This window comes from Neoarius graeffei, chromosome 17, assembly GCF_027579695.1.
Source record: "Neoarius graeffei isolate fNeoGra1 chromosome 17, fNeoGra1.pri, whole genome shotgun sequence".
NCBI classification, from domain to species: Eukaryota; Metazoa; Chordata; class Actinopteri; order Siluriformes; family Ariidae; genus Neoarius; species Neoarius graeffei.
Window position 1 is genome coordinate 54,168,534 of NC_083585.1, and position 20,174 is coordinate 54,188,707.

The 20,174-nt window shown below is 42.1% G+C and overlaps 1 protein-coding gene across 5 annotated transcripts in view; it reads right to left on the bottom strand.

Annotated features, from left to right (window-relative positions):
• Positions 1-338: 338 nt before the first annotated feature.
• Positions 339-20,174, bottom strand: part of trmt9b (tRNA methyltransferase 9B) — a 31,880-nt gene continuing 12,044 nt past the window's right edge. For 3 of the 5 annotated variants that reach the window (XM_060898191.1, XM_060898189.1, XM_060898188.1), the window contains exons 2-4: positions 9,634-9,826; positions 8,941-9,114; positions 339-2,106 (exon numbers count right to left, since the gene is read on the bottom strand). In XM_060898191.1, the coding sequence (XP_060754174.1) occupies positions 1,181-2,106; positions 8,941-9,114; positions 9,634-9,787 (1,254 nt within the window). In that variant the 5' untranslated portion in view covers positions 9,788-9,826 and the 3' untranslated portion in view covers positions 339-1,180. Of the gene's footprint in view, positions 2,107-8,940; positions 9,115-9,633; positions 9,827-16,483; positions 16,633-20,174 lie in introns of all 5 variants that reach the window. The other 2 variants (XM_060898190.1, XM_060898187.1) reach the window with 1 other exon arrangement.

The window sequence follows — 20,174 nt, forward strand, 5'->3', positions numbered from 1 at the left end:
CTTGCATGCATAAACAAACAAATTATTGCCATACACATACACTTTTTCCTTCTTTAAATAACAACTATTAGTCTCAGGTTAGTGTACGTGAGCTGTTACGATATGAATGATCGGAATATTTAAATAAGAATGAAAGATCTCAAACTGTCAGTCAGTGATTTAAAAAACTAAACATTACAGAATTTATGTGTTTATTAAGCATGCTCTTAAGAGAACTGTGAAATAACCAGAGAATAAAATATAGCCGATTTATTCACTTCGACACATTCAACGATACAGTATTTATTAAACACACAGTAAGAACACAAAGTTTAATAAATTAATAAAACGTTTCAAGTGTACAAAGGGAAAGAAAAAAAAATCAATGTAAAACCCGTGGCACAGCACAATAAGTAGACACACAATACATCAGCATTAAAATATAAAAATATTCATCAACACCAGCAGCTAATGTTAAAATGGAATCCTTTAAAAGTTTCGAGGAAGGTGGGTTTTTTTTTTTTGTGAAACCTACTGAGATCCAACAAGCAGCAATATGACGGTTCATCCTGGGTAAACAATTCAACATAAAACACAATACGCCACTATTGCACGAGAGGGGAAAAAAAAAAAAAGAACAAACTCCTGAGAAGGGAGCATTCACTATTTCAATTCTAGTTATGTGCTCACATTGTTTGGTTCAGTACAATGATGTGCAATGATGTCTGTTTCAGGCAGGAATTGCTTAAGACAGCTAACAGTATTGTATTTGCCATGAAAGTCAGTGCCATAAGGGATATTAGTAAACTTTTAACCTGTTAAACTGCCTTGGTTAGTGGAAAAAAATCAAGGCTATACATAAAATGTAAATTAAAGCAAACAAAAAATATTTCATTTCGACCAGACAAAGCCAACAAGAAAAAATGTTGAGCTCCCAAAAGCATCACAGCACCAAGATCATTGATAAATAGTTGAGCGATCATCACACTGAACTAACTCAAACTCTCTCTCTGATCAGATGATCTTAACTTGAGCATGCTTTTGGGAAACTGGGCCCTGATCCACGGTAACCGAACCTCCATGCATTCCTTACAGATACAGATATAACCACTGCATTTAAAATGACTCAACTTCTTAAAAAAAACATTAAAATAATTAAGACAAAACACTTTTAAAAAATAAATATTGTAATAAATAAAACTCAAATCCTCCACACATGGACTTTCTCAGCCACCACACACCAGTTGGCGTGATCCAAGTAGGTCTGCAAGATATGAAGTTCCTTGACATGTTCCTCGATCAGCTGCATCAGTTCCCCCTCCCTGAAGACGTGGTAATAGCGCAGACACGACTTGTTCAGCTTGTCTTTACTCCACTCCTCCTGCTGCTGCAGAGACACTGCGCTTTCCTGTCCAATATCTCCTCCATCGTCCTCTCCGAGACACTCGCTACCCTGTCGAGGCACCAAATCCGGTAACGGTACTGACGAACAGTCCTGCACCAGTGCGACTGAAACCTCCTCGTTCCCGTTACTGCACTCAGGTTTCTGCATCTGCTCATGAGGCTCTGAGACGAACACGTCCTCTTCTAGGCTGTTCCTGGAGGACGGGTTGGTGAAAAAGCTGGACACTTGTCTGATCAAGGCTTGTCCTCTTGTGCTTCTTACTGGAGTTCTCGCCTCAGGTTCGTCAGTGGGGCTGCAGAAAGCACTGAGCTCTCTGGAGGAAGAGCGAGACACGGTCAGGCTGCTTAAATCCAGGACGGAGTCCAGAGATCTGGAGAAAAACCAGAGCTTCTGCTTCCTCTGCTGTGCAGGGCTCCCGGGATCTTCTTCATCCGCCTTTGACGATGTGCTTCTTGAGTTCCTGTGCATGTCGTCGGACTCTGGGGTATCGCTCACGCTCTGGGATCCACTGCCACGCTGCCTGGGTCTGAGATGTCCTCTTGAGGCAGAGGATAAAGGAGGGTTGGGGTTCCAGGGCACGAAGATGTCCTGCTTCTCAAACTTGCGTCTTTTCTGCTCCATGGCCCACACATAGATCATGACACGACCGCCAACTCGTAACGTGCGTGCCATTTCTTTTAGCGCCCGGATGCGCCGCTCTTTGGTCGAGATGTGGTGGATGACTGGAATGGGGGAGAAAAAAAAAGGCTTCAATAATGAAAACATATTTGCAGATAAACACTTACCACTTTTGTATTTTTCAAAATGGGTTATAATAATTTCTCAAGGATACGGTCATAATACTGTAGAGCACAAGGGCAAGTCTGAACAAGCTGAAGAGATTCACAACTCAGATGGGACGAACTGTTCACGATACAATCATAGCTGGGATACTCCACAAAGCGGAGTACTACTCTGAAGTAGATCAAGATGCCCCGATTTGTCACATATACGTTACATTTGGTGGAAACCCAACACATTAAGAACACCAGAACTACAGTGAAGCATGGTGGTGGGAGCATCATGCTGAGCTCATGATTCATCCTTGACTTCATGATTGTTTTCTCGATTAATGCCGTGTTTACTCGGTCCCTGACTTTTGGTGGACAGCCTCCTCGAGACAGAGTCACAGTCGTGCCATATTCTTCCCGATATCTAATCATGGATTTAATGATAAGCTTAGGACACATTTATACAGTGTCTTGCAAAAGTATTCACCTCCCCCCCCCCTTGGTGTTTGTCCCGTTTTGTCACATGACAAGCTGGAATTAAAATGGATTTTTGGAGGTTAGCACCATTTAATTTACACAACATGCCGACCACTTTAAAGGTGCAAATTGTTTTATTGTGTGACAAACAATAATTAAGATGAAAAAATAGAAATCTGGAGTGTGCATAAGTATTCACCCCCCCAAAGTCAATACTTTGTAGAGTCACAATTACAGCTGCAAGTCTCTTGGGGTATGTCTCTATTAGCTTAGCACATCTAGCCACTGGGATTTTTGCCCATTCCTCAAGGCAAAACTGCTCCAACTCCTTCAAGTTAGATGGGTTGTGTTGGTGTACAGCAATCGCCAAGTTATGCCACAGATTCTCAATTGGATTGAGGTGTGGGCTTTGTCTTGGCCATTCCAAGACATTTAAATGTTTCCCTTTAAACCATTCCAGTGTAACTTTAGCAGTATGTTTAGGGTCATTGTCCTGCTGAAACGTGAACCTTCGTCCCAGTCTCACTCAAACAGGTTTTCCTCCAGAATTGTCCAGTATTTAGTGCCATCCATCTTTCCATCAGTCCTGATCAGCTTTCATGTCCATGCAGATGAAAAACATCCCCACAGCATGACGTTGCCACCAGCATGCTTCACTGTCAGAATGGTGTTCTCAGGGTGTTGTTTGCGCGCAACACATGGCATTTCCCATGATGGCCAAAAAGATCAATTTTAGTCTCATTTGACCAGAGAGTCTTCTTCCATGTGTTTGGGGAGTCTGCCACATGCTGTTGGGCAAACTCCAAACATGTTTTCTTAAGCAATGGCTTTTTTTTTCTGGCCACTCTTCCATAAAGTCCCACTCTGTGGAGTGAATGGCTTAAAGTGGTCCTATGGACAGATACTCCCATCTCCGCTGTGGATCTTTGCAGCTCCTTCAGTGTTATCTTTTGGTGTCTTTGTTGCATCTCTGCTTAAAGCCCTCCTTGCCCGGTCTGTGAATTTTGGTGGGCGGGGCCTTTTCATGTCAGGTTTGTAGTGGTGCCATATTCTTTCAGCTTTGCTATAATGGAATTAATGTTGCTCCATGGGATATTCAAAGTTTGGAATTTGTTTTATAACCCAATCCTGATCTATACTTCTCCACAACTTTGTCTCTGACCTGTTTGGAGGCTCCTTGGTTTTCATGTTGCTTGCTTAGTAATGTTGCAGAGTCAGGGTCCTTCCAGAACAGGTTGATTTCTACAGACATCATGTGACCGATCATGTGACACTTTGCATACGATCATGTGACAAAAGTATTCACCCCCCTTGGTGTTTGTCCCGTTTTGTCGCATGACAAGCTGGAATTAAAATGGATTTTTGGAGGTTAGCACCATTTGATGTACACATCATGTCTACCACTTTAAAGGTGCAAATTGTTTTATTGTGTGACAAACAATAATCTCATCTCATCTCATTATCTCTAGCCGCTTTATCCTTCTACAGGGTCGCAGGCAAGCTGGAGCCTATCCCAGCTGACTACGGGCGAAAGGCGGGGTACACCCTGGACAAGTCGCCAGGTCACAAACAATAATTAAGATGAAAAAATAGAAATCTGGAGTGTGCATAAGTATTCACCCCCAAAGTCAATACTTTGTAGAGTCACCTTTTGCTGCAATTACAGCTGCAAGTCTCTTGGGGTATGTCTGTATTAGCTTAGCACATCTAGCCACTGGGATTTTTGCTCATTCCTCAAGGCAAAACTGCTCCAACTCCTTCAAGTTAGATGGGTTGTGTTGGTGTACAGCAATCGCCAAGTTATGCCACAGATTCTCAATTGGATTGAGGTCTGGGCTTTGTCTAGGCTATTCCAAGACATTTAAATGTTTCCCTTTAAACCACTCCAGTGTAACTTTAGCAGTATGTTTAGGGTCATTGTCCTGCTGAAACGTGAACCTTCGTCCCAGTCTCACTCAAACAGGTTTTCCTCCAGAATTGCCCTGTATTTAGTGCCATCCATCCTTCCTTCAGTCCTAAAAAAGCTTTCCTGTCCCTGAAGATGAAAAATTATCCCCACAGCATGATGCTGCCACCACCATGCTTCACTGTAGGAATGGTGTTCTCAGGGTGATGGGAAGTGTTGGGTTTGCACCACACATGGTGTTTCCCATGATGGCCAAAAATATCAATTTTCGTCTCATCTAACCAGAGAATCTTCTTCCATGCGTTTAGGGAGTTTGCCACATGCTGTTGGGCAAACTCCAAACGTGTTTTCTTTTTTTTTTCCCCTTTAAGCAATGGCTTTTTTTTCTGGCCACTCGAACAGTGCCGATTGTTTCTGCACAGCACTGTACACGGACACACACACAGTTTAGCCTTGTTTTTATGCAGCCAAAGCTGAGCCATTAATTGCTCTTAAATTCTCACTTGTTCTGATATCATATGAATTACAAATATTTACATTCTTTTGATTACAAATGAAATTGAACTGAGTGCACTATAATGAAATATGCAATACAATTGTACAACGTACCGTCTTCTCCAAGCTACTTAAAACTCGCCTCTGATGAAAAGACAGAGGACACAATGACTTTTGTGCACACCAGCATGAGCAAAATGACCCTCTGCACTCATGAACGTCGCATTAATCACCTCCCTGAGGATGACCAAGGGTTGCCAGGTGACCCACACAATGAAAATGTTTTGTATCCAAGTAACAGAGCTTGTTTTGTACACACACCCTGCTTTAATAAAGCTTTATGTCATGTGCTGGGGTAATAATATTACAATTAATAACAGGGAAGGCGAGCAGATGGTGGGAGGGCTGTGTGGGATAAAATATACACTCAGGAAGTTTCATGAAAGTGAACAGCGAATATCTGGACAGATGCTGACACAGCGCTAGTTTAGTTAATGCTTTGCTTTTTACTATAAAATATATATATAGCGCTCACACGAAGAAGCTTGTGATTTTGTGAATATTAGGGATTGGAAAAAAATCGTAGTCCAAAGAATGAACCAAGTATGGTCCATAGTACAAAACATTCATTCATTAGCTGATTAAACCAATGAATTAGCTAATTACTAAGACATAAATTAAGATAAATATGTAACAGTACATGCTTCCATCAAGAAAAGTATAAATATACATGTCCAAATGTAAAAAGCAAGCTAAATCTGAGGAACTGTTTAAACCAGAGATTGTAATGACTACAAAGAGTTGTGCTAAAATGATAAATTTTACTATTTCTTGAACTTGGAAAGGCCAGTTTTTATTTTAAATCAGAATTATGATGATTAAAATGTTGAAAATTAATTAGTGACCTTTGGCATGCCTCAAACCATATGAAAAGTTGACACTTCAGGTTAATATCTTTTTTCTTCAATTTTATTTTAAAACCATACTCTTACTCATCCAAACTGCAACAAATACTTCACAAGATCAGACAGAAATAGCACAGCAGTGTTCATAAATGCCTGTGAGTCACCGTTTCCTGTTTTGTACTGGTGCCTGAAAGTAAAGTACCTACGCACCAGAGAGTCAAGTTTATTAAAGGCATGGAAACCTGTGCTTTTTGTTTCTACTTTGCTAATGTGAATAACTATATTTTTTAAAATCCTATTTCAATTTCAGAGATAATGCTCAGGGTAATCAGCTGAGTATAAACAGGTGAAAAAAATAGAACAAGTGGTGTTTAAAAGTCTTAACCACAAAAGTGTATTCTTTCATCATCTGATCACATATATGCAAGATGCAAAGTTTTTGGGCTTATTTCATGATGCTTAGAACACAAAACTAATCATAGATGTTTTAAAAAGGTCATAAAAATGTCACCCGAGTTATACATTATAAAATTGGACCCACACACTAATCTGGTGTGAAAGCCGAACCACAAACCCCAATCCACAATCTGTAACCCCAACCCTACAACCAAATCTGCAATCGAATGTTACCATCTGAAATCCCATCCCCAACCCAAAAGTCCAAATTCGATACACAACAGTCCAAAAACCCAACTACAAATTCCAGTCTGAAAGTCCGAACAACTCTCCCAAACTCCAGTGCAAACCTTGTTTTAATTAGTACACTCAACACAAATGACAATATGTTGTGGTTCTTCAAATACACTAATGACAAAACACTGATTTGAGTCAAGTCTTGAAACACCAGGCTTCAATCTGAAACACCAATCCTACCTACCCTCTAGTCTAAAACCCTAACCTACCTCCCAGTCTGAAATCTAAATCCAACCCCCCAACCACAAACCCCAGTGTGAAGTCCCAAACCGCAGTTCATAACCCCAAACCCCAGTCCAAAACCTTGTTTAAATAAGTATATTCAATACAGTGTTATGGCATAGCCTTAACTTGCCTATAACATAAGACAAAGCCACCATAATCAACAAAGAAAACAAGAGTTGTAAAGCTATAACCCCAAAACTTACTTTTATTAAGGAATAAAATGACTCCAAAAACAAAGAAAAGACTGAAACAGACTGGTCAGCAAGTCAAAGAACATGGCGAAAAGGGGAGGTCTGGGCCCCCCTGTAATAGGAGGCCGGACCCAGGGTCCTCTCCACCAAACAAAGGCAACTAAGAAAATGAATGAGAACAACAACAACGTGAAAAACAAGAGCTGCCAGCCTGATACACAGACCAAAAAGAAACAAACATTCAACTAGCATGAAACAAAATTAGCAAAAGAATCCCAAGATGTGCAAGCATCTTGTGCATATGGCCTGAGGATGGGGTCAAGTCAAAATTGAGAGAGAGAAAAACAAAGAGGCAGCTTTATATATCAGGGCAGATGCGCTGCATTGGCAATCAAGCAGGGAACCTCCACCCACAGCAAGCCACTCCTCCCACCATGGACAGCTCCTCCTCTCAACAGAAAAGGCAAGGCCCATAACAACAGAAAGACAGTATGATTATCCAACACATTGACAATCTAACACAAAGCCACAATCTTAGAACACCAAACTGAAAATTCCAGTCAAAAATACCAAATCCCAGTGTGACACCCTAAACCCCAGTCTGAAAATTCCAGTCAAAAACAAATTCCAGTGACACCCCAAATCTGTCTGAAACACCAAACCCTAGTCTGAAAATTCCAGTCAAACCCCAAACCCCAGTCTGAAAATTCCAGTCAAAACCCCAAAATCGCAGTCTGAAACCCCAAACCCCAGTCTGAAAATTCCAGTCAAAACCCCAAAATCGCAGTCTGAAACCCCAAACCCTAGTCTGAAAATTCCAGTCAAAAATCCCCAAATCCCAGTGTGACGCCCCAAACCTGTCTGAAATGCCAAACCCTAGTCTGAAAATTCCAGTCAAAAACCCCAGTCTGAAAATTCCAGTCAAAACCCCCAAATCGCAGTCTGAAACCCCAAACCCTAGTCTGAAAATTCCAGTCAAAAATCACCAAATCCCAGTGTGACACCCCAAACCTGTCTGAAATGCCAAACCCTAGTCTGAAAATTCCAGTCAAACCCTAGTCTGAAAATTCCAGTCAAAACCCCCAAATCGCAGTCTGAAACCCCAAACCCTAGTCTGAAAATTCCAGTCAAAAATCACCAAATCCCAGTGTGACGCCCCAAACCTGTCTGAAATGCCAAACCCTAGTCTGAAAATTCCAGTCAAAAACTCCAAACCCCAGGGTGAAACCCCAAACCCCAGTCTGAAAATCCCAGTCAGTCAAAAACACCAAACCCCAGTGTGACACCCCAAACCTGTCTGAAACCCCAAACCCTCATCTGAAAATTCCAGTCAAAAGCCCCAAACCCCAATGTGAAACCCCAAACCCTCATCTGAAAATTCCAGTCAAAAACAAACCCCAGTGCGACACCCCAAACCTGTCTAAAACCCCAAACCCTCATCTGAAAATTCCCATCAAAAACCCCAATCCCCAGTGTGAAACCCCAAACCCTAGTCTAAAAATTCCAGTCAAAAACCCCACATGCTAGTCACAATCCCAAAATCCCAAACCCCACTCTGAAAGCCCAAACTGCATTTGGAAAAAAAAAAACCCGAAATCCCCTCAGTTACCCCAATCCCAAATGCTGCTCTGAAACCAAAATCCCAAACCCCACTCTCGAATCCTAACCTCAAACCAGTCTGAAACCCCGATTCTTTCCTACAGTCAGAAACCCCAACTCCACCCCTAGCTTGAAACCCTAAGTATGCCCCATCCTAAACTCCAACCACATCCCCCAGTCAGAAATATGGACGCTGGCACTGTTAGTTTCGAGTGCCATACCAAATCCTGGAAGATATTTGAACAACCACAGAACACTGTGAACCTGGCAGGAACATGAATGTGGTGTGGACTACCTGCAATGGAGAGCATGGCATCAAAGCAGCCGTCTCTGTAAGGTAACCGCAGGCCGTCACACAGCTGAACCTCGTGACCTTGACTCCAGGCCGAATCCACCAATGGACGGCACACATCACAGCCCATCTTAAAGATGCTCTCGTTGATGTGCAGGTACTTTCCGTTGCCACATCCTGTCAAATTGGAAAACGTGAGACAACAGCTATACAAGGATGAGAAGCAATACAAAAACACACACACAAAAAAAAATTCCATTTTACTCTTAAAGGCTTACTCTTTTAAATAACTTGTCTAGTTTATTTAGTCAGGGAGGTCACATCCTGATCATTCTGTTTATGCTCATTAGGTTTCATGAGCTAACAAACTGTATTTCATTTCCAGAAATGTCAAAGCGTAGGAGAATCTTGAGCTCATTATGTTAACAGCAGGATATTTTTCAAACCGAATGAGACAACACTTAAAAGCCTTTAGCTTTGAATATGCTGTCCTCTAGACAAGCTCATGATCTGAAAAGGCGCATAAATGTCATCGTTCTTTAATGAAAAAAAAGAAAAGAAAAGAAACCACTTCTTCACTACTTAACTTGCGTAAACAATCCAGGTGCACAGAAGGTCACGGCAAGGACATATTAAACCCAGAAAAGCTAGAATGTTCATCTTTGCTGGTAATAAGACATAATACGGTGTCCTTACCCACATCAGCGACGATGCTGCCTGGCTCCTGCTCCAACAGGAACTGCTTGACTCTTGGCCAAGCCTTGTAGCGACTGTCATTAAAGAACGGCGCAATCCTCTCATACACGCTGTGAACATGGTCTCTCTCCAGCTGGCTGGCAGCCTCGTCCATGCTGCTCACAAATTAGCCAAGCACAGCATCCTCAGCGCTCTGAGAAGGAGAGCGAGGGAGAGAGCGTGGAGAGAGAGAGAGAGAGAGAGAGAGAGAGAGAGAGAGAAAGAAACAGTTCCTGATCTATCCCTGTGAGAAGTGCGACAGGATGCCTTCTTGACAAACAGCCTTTTCACAGCACCATCAGTTTGGCTGCAAATTCAGCATGACAAAATCTTAAAGTGCCAGGAGACATGGACGAGCAGTAAAAACAGCAAATCTGATAAATTATTACACACAGGACACTTTTTTGATGGAATAAAAACATGTATTCTCTTCCCTTCCAGCAGGTTTCGTTCATCTGGTTTGACAGCATGCAATATTGTTAGCATTCTCCATTGACGTGTATTATGTCAATGGAGAATGAGCGTTGAATATGGTTTACGATACTGCATGGTTGCCAAGACAACATGTCGCACGTCACGGATGTAAAACTTCCGAGCGACTGTGACAATTTGTAAACAAACATGGTCACTAGGTTTGCATCGTTAAATACGGAAGATTTTGAGAGAATTTTGAAAGAATTTTCGGGCGTTGAATACCCGAAAGGAATGTGTATGTGTAATAATCTCGTCTTTGACTTGTTCAATATCATGCTAGCTGAATGGAATACATCTGATATACCACTCAACGCCAACCAATATTATTTAAATAAACCCAGCTCTTACACATCTGACACATCCAACACCTGTCCAGGTGGGTGTGGTCTAATATTCTAATGAGCATGCTTGATAGAGAAATGTCAATCCAAGACCATCAATTGTACAAAACATGGATGGTGTGGCTCCACTGCCTCCCATTCTATAGAAATGAAGCCAAAATTACTCCACCATGTTGTCAAATTTGGAGTCAGAGTCTGCACTGGAGGGACAAGAATCAAAGTCAGGTCCACCTACTCATTTGGTAGGTCCCGCCCACTGAGTGTGTTGGAAGAATGTCTTCATTGTGGAAAAAAAAACCCCAAACATTTAAATAAAAAAATCAATGTTGGTTGCTCAGAGCTTTTAACAATAGACATCATCACAAAGCAATTTGCAGAAATACATCAATTCCATACATTTATAGATTTATTTCTAATGAGCAAACCAGGTGACAATGGCAAGGAAAAACTCCCTGAGACCTCATGAAGAAGAAACCTTGAGAGACTCAAAAGGGAACCCATCCTCATCTGGGTGATAGGTTAATCTTACATCTATCTAGAAAGCTTAAAAATAGTTTCAGCTGGAGACATTTCATTAATTAAGATGCGTCTCGGAAGGACATTAAATGGAAATTCACTGACATTGATGTGACTAATGCGGAATGCTCCAGTAGTGCAGATAACAACTTATTATTTTGGACACATGGCTGTAAACTAACTAGCCTTCTTATAAAAGCCATCCTAATGTTATTGGTAGTTTTGTGTGTGTGTGTGTGTGTGTGTGTGTGTGTGTGTGTGTGTGTGTGTGTGTGTGTGTGTGTGTTTGTTTTCACTGATGAACAAACAGCTTTTACGCAAATTTCGATAGTCTGGATGTTAATAATGAAATAATATAGCAATCAAGGTAGCTTAAGGCTAGGTAGCTAGCGCGATTAGACTAGCCTTTTCCTATTAAACCTCTCAATGTTTCAAACGTTTTTAATCGAAATAGCTAGCAGTTTGTATTAGTGTACGTGTCCAGAAAAGTTCAAATAAGTCGGTATATGATGGTAAATCCTATGGTGAAGTTTGCAGATCTCTTCCAGCCTCAGTTCTCAATCACTTCATTCCCGAGTGTAGATTAGATTAGATTAGATAAAACTTTATTGATCCCTTTGGGAGGGTTCCCTCAGGGAAATTAAGGTTCCAGCAGCATCATTACAGATAAACAGAGAAAAGAAATAGAGAAGACTTCGAGATAAATTAAAATAAATTAAGTATTTACATGTACAAATATATAAAAATAATAAGATATGGGGAAGAGAGGAAGGGGGGAAAAAAGGTGAGGGGGCGGTAGGAGAGATATTGCACTTTATATTGCACATTGTCTGGTATTGCTTATTGTTAGGCTAGGCTACTGCTCCTTCCCGTCCTCTGTCCTCCTGTTACCCCTCCTCCCCCCCAGAGAGGAGTTGTACAGTCTGATGGCGTGAGGGACAAAGGAGTTTTTAAGTCTGTTCGTCCTGCACTTGGGAAGGAACATTCTGTCACTGTACAGACTCCTCTGGTTGCTGATGACGGTGTGCAGAGGGTGACTGGCATTGTTCATGATGTTCAATAGTTTGTCCATAGACCTCTTCTCTGCCACCGTCACCAGAGAGTCCAGCTTCATGCCGACCACAGAGCCGGCCCACCTAATCAGTTTGTCCAGCCTGGATGTGTCCTTCTTGGATGTGCTGCTCCCCCCCCCAGCACACCACGGTGTAAAACAGGACACTGGCAACCACAGACTGATAGAACATCCACAGGAGTTTCCTGCAGGTGTTAAAGGACCGCAGCCTCCTAAGGAAGTATAGCCTGCTCTGTCCCTTCCTGTATAAGTGTTTGGTGTTGCAAGTTCAGTCCAGCTTGCTGTCCAGCCACAGCCCGAGGTACCTGTAGGAATCCACAGCCTCCACCTCGACTCCCTCAATCAGAACTGGTTGTGACCTTGGTCTGGCCCTCCCAAAGTCAATGTCCAGCTCCTTGGTCTTCGAAGTATTGAGCTGCAGATGGTTCCTGTTGCACCACACAGCAAAGTCCCTCACCAGGCTCCTGTACTCCTCCTCTCTGTCGTCACTGATACACCCAACGATGGCTGTGTCATCGGCAAACTTCTGAATGTGACACAGCTCCGAGTTGTAGCAGAAGTCCGCGGTGTACAGGGTGAAGAGAAGAGGGGCCAGCACCGTGCCCTGGGGTGCTCCAGTGTTGCTAACCACAGTGTCAGATGTGATGTCCTTCAGCCTGACGTACTGCGGCCTGTCAGTGAGGTAGCTGGAGATCCAGGTGACCAGGCAGGGGTCCACTCGCATCCTGTTCAGTTTGTCCTGAAGCAATAGGGGCTGGATGGTGTTGAAGGCACTCGAGAAGTCCAAGAAGAGGATCCTCACTGTCCCATTTCCCTTATCCAGATGCGAGTGGGCTCGGTGTAGCAGGTAGAGGATGGCGTCTTCCACACCGACACCTGCCCGGTACGCAAACTGCAGACAGTCCTGGTCATGTTGTACCTGGGGCCTGAGGAGGCTGAGGAAGAGCCGTTCCAACATCTTCATCAGATGTGAAGTGAGTGCCACCGGTCGGAAGTCGTTCAGCTCGCTGGGCCGATTCTTTTTGGGAACTGGAACGATACATGGTGTCTTCCAGAGGGTGGGCACTCTCCCCAGCTGCAGGCTAAGGTTGAAGATGCGAAAATAGCCATGCTTTCTTACAATATAGTCAGAAATGTCGACAAGCATTAGCGACTGGCGGTTTTCTCTGCCTACACAGATGGTCTGCGCCGGCTACTCGATCCCAGAAAAGAGAACAAACAAACAAAAAAAAACCCTTACCTTTCAATGTTCAAGTGATTTATATCGTCTCCGCTGCCCGTAATTTGCTGCAAATCCAATTATTCCACCACAAAATTGTCTTCCATTCAGGTCTAACATGACCATATTTGTTGATTGATTCTTGCGCTCTGATTGGCTGAGCTGGACCACGTGACCACGCTGCAGCATACGTAGTTATGTTACAGAGCCAGGCAGTGTACTACAGAGCACACAGACATCTGGAGGGAAACTTCATACATATTTTGCAAGTATTTCACAGGGAAAGGGTTAGTAATTTATTCGCTGAGGGTGCACCAGAAGGCATGTAAATTTCAAAATTTTCTGGGTTTTTTTTTTGCCTCCACACACCCCTAGCATTAGTGTGCTTTTGGCGCACCACGGCAGCTTTGTCGCTGCAAATTCCAGAGCCACTTACTAATTTTTCTTTAGCCGGCTACTTCAGATTTTCTAGAGAACCCTGATCGTAGAATAATGTTTTTTAAAAGCTAACATGCACATATCAGCATAGGGAATACTCATTGCTCAAATTAGACACTGTAGATGGAAAGACCGTTTAGACGAGAAAAGTGTCATGAAAAAAAAGCTATTTTGCCACTGAAACACATGAGGATGGGTGGGGCTAAAAACTACCACTGCCAGCCAGAAGGGGTGCTACATCTGTAGCGGCTTCACTTTTTAGAGATAAAGGATATGCTGGCCATGTTTTCTACCATCAACGTCAAAGACTCCTAACTTGCCGTGCCACTTAAACACTACAGTGCAAGTTGGAAAATTAGGATCTGTTCCAACTCACCCAAATCTAGAGTTAACACCAACTTGCTAGGTTAGATTTACCTCGCGAGGTGGGCTTTGGTTAACCAGTTCACCCAGCATTCAGAGACTTTTCAAGTGTGAATGCAAAATTAGGATAACAACAGTGTAGGACGGACAAGACACAACAATCATAGTAACAACTGTGTGATTGATGAGACTGAAGCTTAAAATGTATGATATTCAGCCCGGTTTTGTTTTCACCGACATCGTATGATTTCACGTTGTTGGTGGCTCAGTGGGTCAAGGCTCTGGGTTACTGATCGTAGGGTTGGGGGTTCGAGTGACTGCTGAGTCAGGCAGTGTAAAAATGGATTGATGTAAAATTTACTTGCAAGCCATGATCTAATCAAAGAAGCAACTTTGGGAACAAAAGGTCGCTGGTTTGATTCCCTGGACCAGCAGGAATGGCTGAAGTGGCCTTGAGCAAGACACCTAACTCCTGGATATGTTGTATGTTGTTCTGGATAAGTGCGTCTGCTAAATGCCTGTAATGTAACGTTTACTTGGAATTAGCTCCGCCCCTTTATGTTAAAAGGCAAACAAACAATTTTGAACGCAATCCTGGACTTCAGTTTCAGGAGAATTAACAGTCAAAAAGAATGAAGATTTAGGAATCAATGATGTTTTCTTTACAGTCTTTACAGAGGGTTTTTTTTGGCATACGTACGGTATGCTTTTAGCGAACGATGGTCAGGATTTTCTAAAAAGAAAGTTATTTGATGCTGCTGCTGTTTGACACTCAGATTAAAGTCTGTCTAGAAATGCTTTGGGAAATCTTGCTCAGACACACTGCCCACGGCTCACAGACGGGCTGATAAACCTGTACACAAAGCTGCTCACAAGGTTGCAATCCATCCACGCTGTGTACACACACACTTTATACACGGTTTCTGACAGGTAAAAACAATCAATTTTAAATGCTGTGACAGCACTGAGTTTTTGTCAGTCATTGTGGCTTATTGTTTGCAACGTTAATCAAATTTTATCTTCCTGGCCACGTTTGGTTAAAAAAAAAAAAAAAAAGACTTCTAGCTGTTGCTTATTAGACTAGACTAACGTTTTTATACCACAGAACTCTTAAATGTCTCAATGTTTACTCACCAGAGTGTGATGAGACTTTTCCATAACAGCAACCTGGACAACTCTGAGAAGTTTGCGGTTTCTTGTTAGCAAGCTGCATTTTAATTTTTTATTTTTTGTCTTAATTTTAAGAAAAGCTGGTGGAAGAATGACCATTTCTAACTGTGATAACACAAGTGATAACACGAACTAACCTGTCTCCACATCATTAAATGCCAACAGATGAAATATAAATAGATTCAAGCAACTAAAGATACATTTTACAGTTTATTAGCTCATCCGGCCGACAGGTGATGAGTTTATGCCATCGTGTTGTCCGGCGTCGTCCACATTTCACAAAAAAATCACTTCTTCTGTCTCAATTCTTCACGGATTTTTATTCTTTTTGGCAGGAAGGTAAGCTTCTACTCAAATTTGCATAATTGCAATTAATAATGAAGATATGGAGTAATTAATCAATCCCTAACGGGCATTTCCCACACAAATCGCTTCTCTCTCTCAATTCTTCACTTACTTTGATTCTTTCTGGCAAATAGGTCAGTATTCCTAGGGTGGATATCGCTTCTATATATAGCTTGTATATACAGTAGAGGACTTGCAACCATGTGATCAAAATGTGCAACGTCATGAGCGTCCGCCATGACGGTGGATATACAAAGCAACTTGGACGGCAGCCGCTGAAAGCGTGTCTGTAAACAATGCTGAATTTTCTCAGAATTACCACGATTTGAATGCTCGAGTGAAGATTCAATACAAAGAGAAGATAGATATATGTGTGGTTTTGACCCATCTCATCTCATCTCATCTCATCTCATTATCTCTAGCCGCTTTATCCTTCTACAGGGTCGCAGGCAAGCTGGAGCCTATCCCAGCTGACTATAGGCGAAAGGCGGGGTACACCCTGGACAAGTCGCCAGGTCATCACTGGGCTGGTTTTGACCCATATTATTTAAAAAGGTCAGACTTTTCTGAAGATAAGACGCTTCTACGGACCATCGAGTCCCCAGATATCGCCTTCTATCTGGTTTGGCTGCTGAAGAATCAAGTCCGACCTTGGATGAAACATAGCCCATGTTCTGAGTGGGTGCCCAGTCTGGATTGTTTCTACCGTATAATTTTGCTGGCGCTCCTAGAAGCGAAATGGTAATACACGTGTTAAAATTATAACAATGACCGAGTGAACCACGACAAGAGAACACTCATTTTATAGCAAAATTCTACCAACACGAAATAAAATTCTTCCATGATATTATCGAGAGAGCTTTTGAATCTCACCTGAGATAAAATGATTACTGCAAACACGAGCTGTTTTGGTTTTCGCCTCTGTTAGATCAGCCCTGCTGATGTTGTTCAGCCGTGCTCGTCTCCTCTCCGTACTAAGCCTCAGAGTTTCCTCGCCCTCTTTCCGAATCACGGACGCAATTCTAAAAAAAATAAATATCGGGACGTGCCACGGTCACAAGTACTGTTGCCACCACAACCATATACAGCACAAAGATATAGCATCATTAAAAGAACGCTTAAAGCAGTAGAAAAATAGAGAGAGTGATTGTTTTGCATGGAATGTCGCTCGATGCTGCATTTTTATCTCCACCAACATGGCCGACATCCGGGTTTCTATTTTGCTTTGACGTCACTTGCAAGTCAAGGATAGCGTATGCAGCTTGAAACATTTATTGCACACTTTAGGCCCACTTTACACGGGGACGGTCTGAAACAAAAACGCAAAAGTCCGTTTTCGTTCTCATTTTTTTCCGCGTCTACACGACCGTTTTCAAGGAGGAAATCTGCGTCTATACGGTGACGCATAAATAAATGTGTGGAATTCAATTGGATGTGCATGCCAGGCGGCTAGGTGGTGCTGTGAAAGACCTCCGCTATGTCTGCACGCATGCGCAACGTCTTCCGTCTTGTCTGATCTGCACCGCGAAAACTTTGACTACTCTGGCTATGGTAAGTAAGAAAGTAAGTAAAAAAGTAAGCGCATACTATACCCGCCTCTGTTCATTAACGGTATATGTGCAGATTCGGTATAGATGTTCGAAGGACTCCTGGACGTTTATTAAAGCTGCCAGAGCAGCTTGAAGGTCCGTTGGATCGATGTAATCAGACATGCTCTTACTTTTTTACTTATTTTCTTACTTCCCGGGCTGGCATGTACAGTATATGACATATGTATGACGTAAACGCGTACCCGACGTGAGCAGATCCGAGCAGAGTTTCGCGTATTGGGTAGTTTAGACGGATATGCAACGGGGGCTGTTTTTAACTTATCCACTCTGGAAGGCATTTTCAATTTTTCAGCCTCGGAAATGCCGTCCCCGTGTAGACGAAAGGCACTTCCGATAAAATATTTAGTCGTTTTTACCCGACAGCGTCCTCGTGTAAACGGGCCCTTAGATCATTCTTTCTGGACTAAACAGGGCTGGAATGAGCTATGCTGTCGCTGACGGTCTCGTTAAATTAATGTGAAGTGAGACAAAATCCATTACTTTCAAATGAAGCACAATTAGATCACTTCAAATAGGAGCACTGATTTACAATTTATTCATAAGTGCTTCTCTTTGAGGCAATCTCATCTGTGTATTTCACTTTCCTGTCTCCTGCGAGTACTGCACCGTATCTCTGGCTGTTACCCTAATCGTAGAACATTTACTGATGATTTAATGTCAGTGCTAACTAGTTCTTGTGTAGAAGTTGTTCAGCACTTCTTGTACCTGACTTTTGCGCTGCTTGTACATCACTCTGGATAAGAGCATCTGCTAAATGCCATGTAATGTCATGTAGATAAAAATGCGATGCGAGAGGACATTCTTGAATGAATAGAAATGGCAAAGTGCTGTAGTATAAGAGGAATAAAACACGTTGGGAGGCACTGTTACAGGAGCATCGACTTTGGTATGCTAACAATAATTTGGCTTTATCTTGGACTACATCACATCACCCAGTTATTGATTATTTTCCTATGAAACCTCTCAAATGTTTTACTCCTTATACGGTATAATGCTTTTATAAGGGTCTGCATGGTGCATTTTCTTTACCAACTTGCTGAGGCTTGCACGTGCCGGAGTTGCTCAGGACGTTCCAACACGAGGTGAAGACATAACTTCATTACCGTACAGAGGTGAACGAAGTACAGTCAAATTTTTACTTAAGTTAAAGTACTGAAGTATTTGCTTTTAAAAATACTTAAGTACATTTTCGTTCAACACACTGTTGTATTATTGCTATAACGATTACAAAACCGAATGCCTCTGAAGCAACCACTGGATTTTCGGACTAGTTTGTAGAACCTGTAGAGCTGAAGCTCCACCTGACATGCTAGCAAACTCTTTTCAAACTCGAAATCATATTGGGTAGCTAACGTTACTAGAAAAGAAAGATTACTACATTCCGTTTATTTGGCAAGATTATGCTAAAGTTAACATCATTAATGCTAGTGTAACTCCGTTTTTACATGCTAACTAACAGCGTCCAAGTTAACTAGCTATGTATAACGTTAGCCGTGGACAAGGCTACGGCGACTTCGTGAACAAATCCATAGAAAGTAATTTGACGAACCAGACTGCACAGCTATTGCGACGTTATCGCTAGCTCTAAAAGCACAGACAACTTCACTGCAAGCTTTCTCTTGGAATAAAACGTTTATATACCTCAATATGCTTCTGCAGGTCGGACGGTGAGTTTTTGAAGGCTGGGATGTGGTTCGTTTTAGGCAAACAAAACAAATATTTAAAACGAAACGAATCTTTAATCCTTTCAGAAAACTGAAACATGGGTTCATGGGCCTTGACGGCGTACATTCTCCAGAAAAACCGCCTCCTTCCATTCTGCCATCAACTGATCGTGTTCAAATAATGCTGCTGAGAAATCATTGAACTTGATTTTATCCAGTCTACGGACGTGACGTGAGCCTAGTGATTACTGATTGGTTTTTTCGCAGGTGACACTGAGACAGCCTATCACGTTTTATCAAAGAAAACGAAAAACACCCACTATCAAAGCTGCTTCATAGTAACGAGGACCTTGATCGAAATCTAGTGGAGTGAAAAGTACGATATTTGTCTTTCAAATGTAGTGAAGTTAAAGTCATAAGTTTCCAAAAAAAATGACTCCAGTAAAGTACAAATACTCAAAAAGCACACTTAAGTACAGTACTCAAGTAAATGTACTTCGTTACTGTATGAGTATTTCTCCATGTTTATGCGCAAACAAAAAAGATCTGTTCGAATCGGATTCAAAAACTGATCAGATTTTTTCTTCATACTGCTCTTTAAAAACAACCCTTTAGACAAAAAAAAAAAATCATCATCAGACTTGCAGCAAATGACGTGAATGAAGACAAAGTCTCTACACAGTGTTCTTTTGCCATGTTGCTCACACCCACTCTGTCCTTGGTGAGGTACAGCAGGGTCTTTTACAAAAAAACACTCCTCTTCACAGCGGCACATCAATTACCTCAGCGACTCGGACAACAACAACATGCTTCAGAAATAGCACAGAGTGCCTTCTCTAATTATCCCACTCCCTCACACACACCTCTTCAGAAGAGCCACCTCATCCTCCTGCTTGGCTCAAATCAGTTTAACCCTTACAACCCGAGCCCTGTCAGCCCTGTGACGACCTGGCTACTTGTCCAGGGTGTACCCCGCCTTTCGCCAGTAGTCAGCTGGGATAGGCTCCAGCTTGCCTGCTACCCTTTAGAACAGGATAAAACAGCTAGAGATAATGAGATGAGATGAGATGAGATGAACCCGAGCCCTTTTACCTCGCGCCTTACATTGTAGTTGCTCCAGAAATTCATCTGGTCTTCGTCTTAGGCTAATGTTATTTGAAATTAAAATACAAAAATTTTTAAGCATTTTTATAAATAAAAAAATAAAAACACTTTACTGTCTCTTGTATTTAGTGTACTTTGGAAAAACATTTTCGATATCCTTTCTTTTAGAAAAAATTGTCAAAGTAG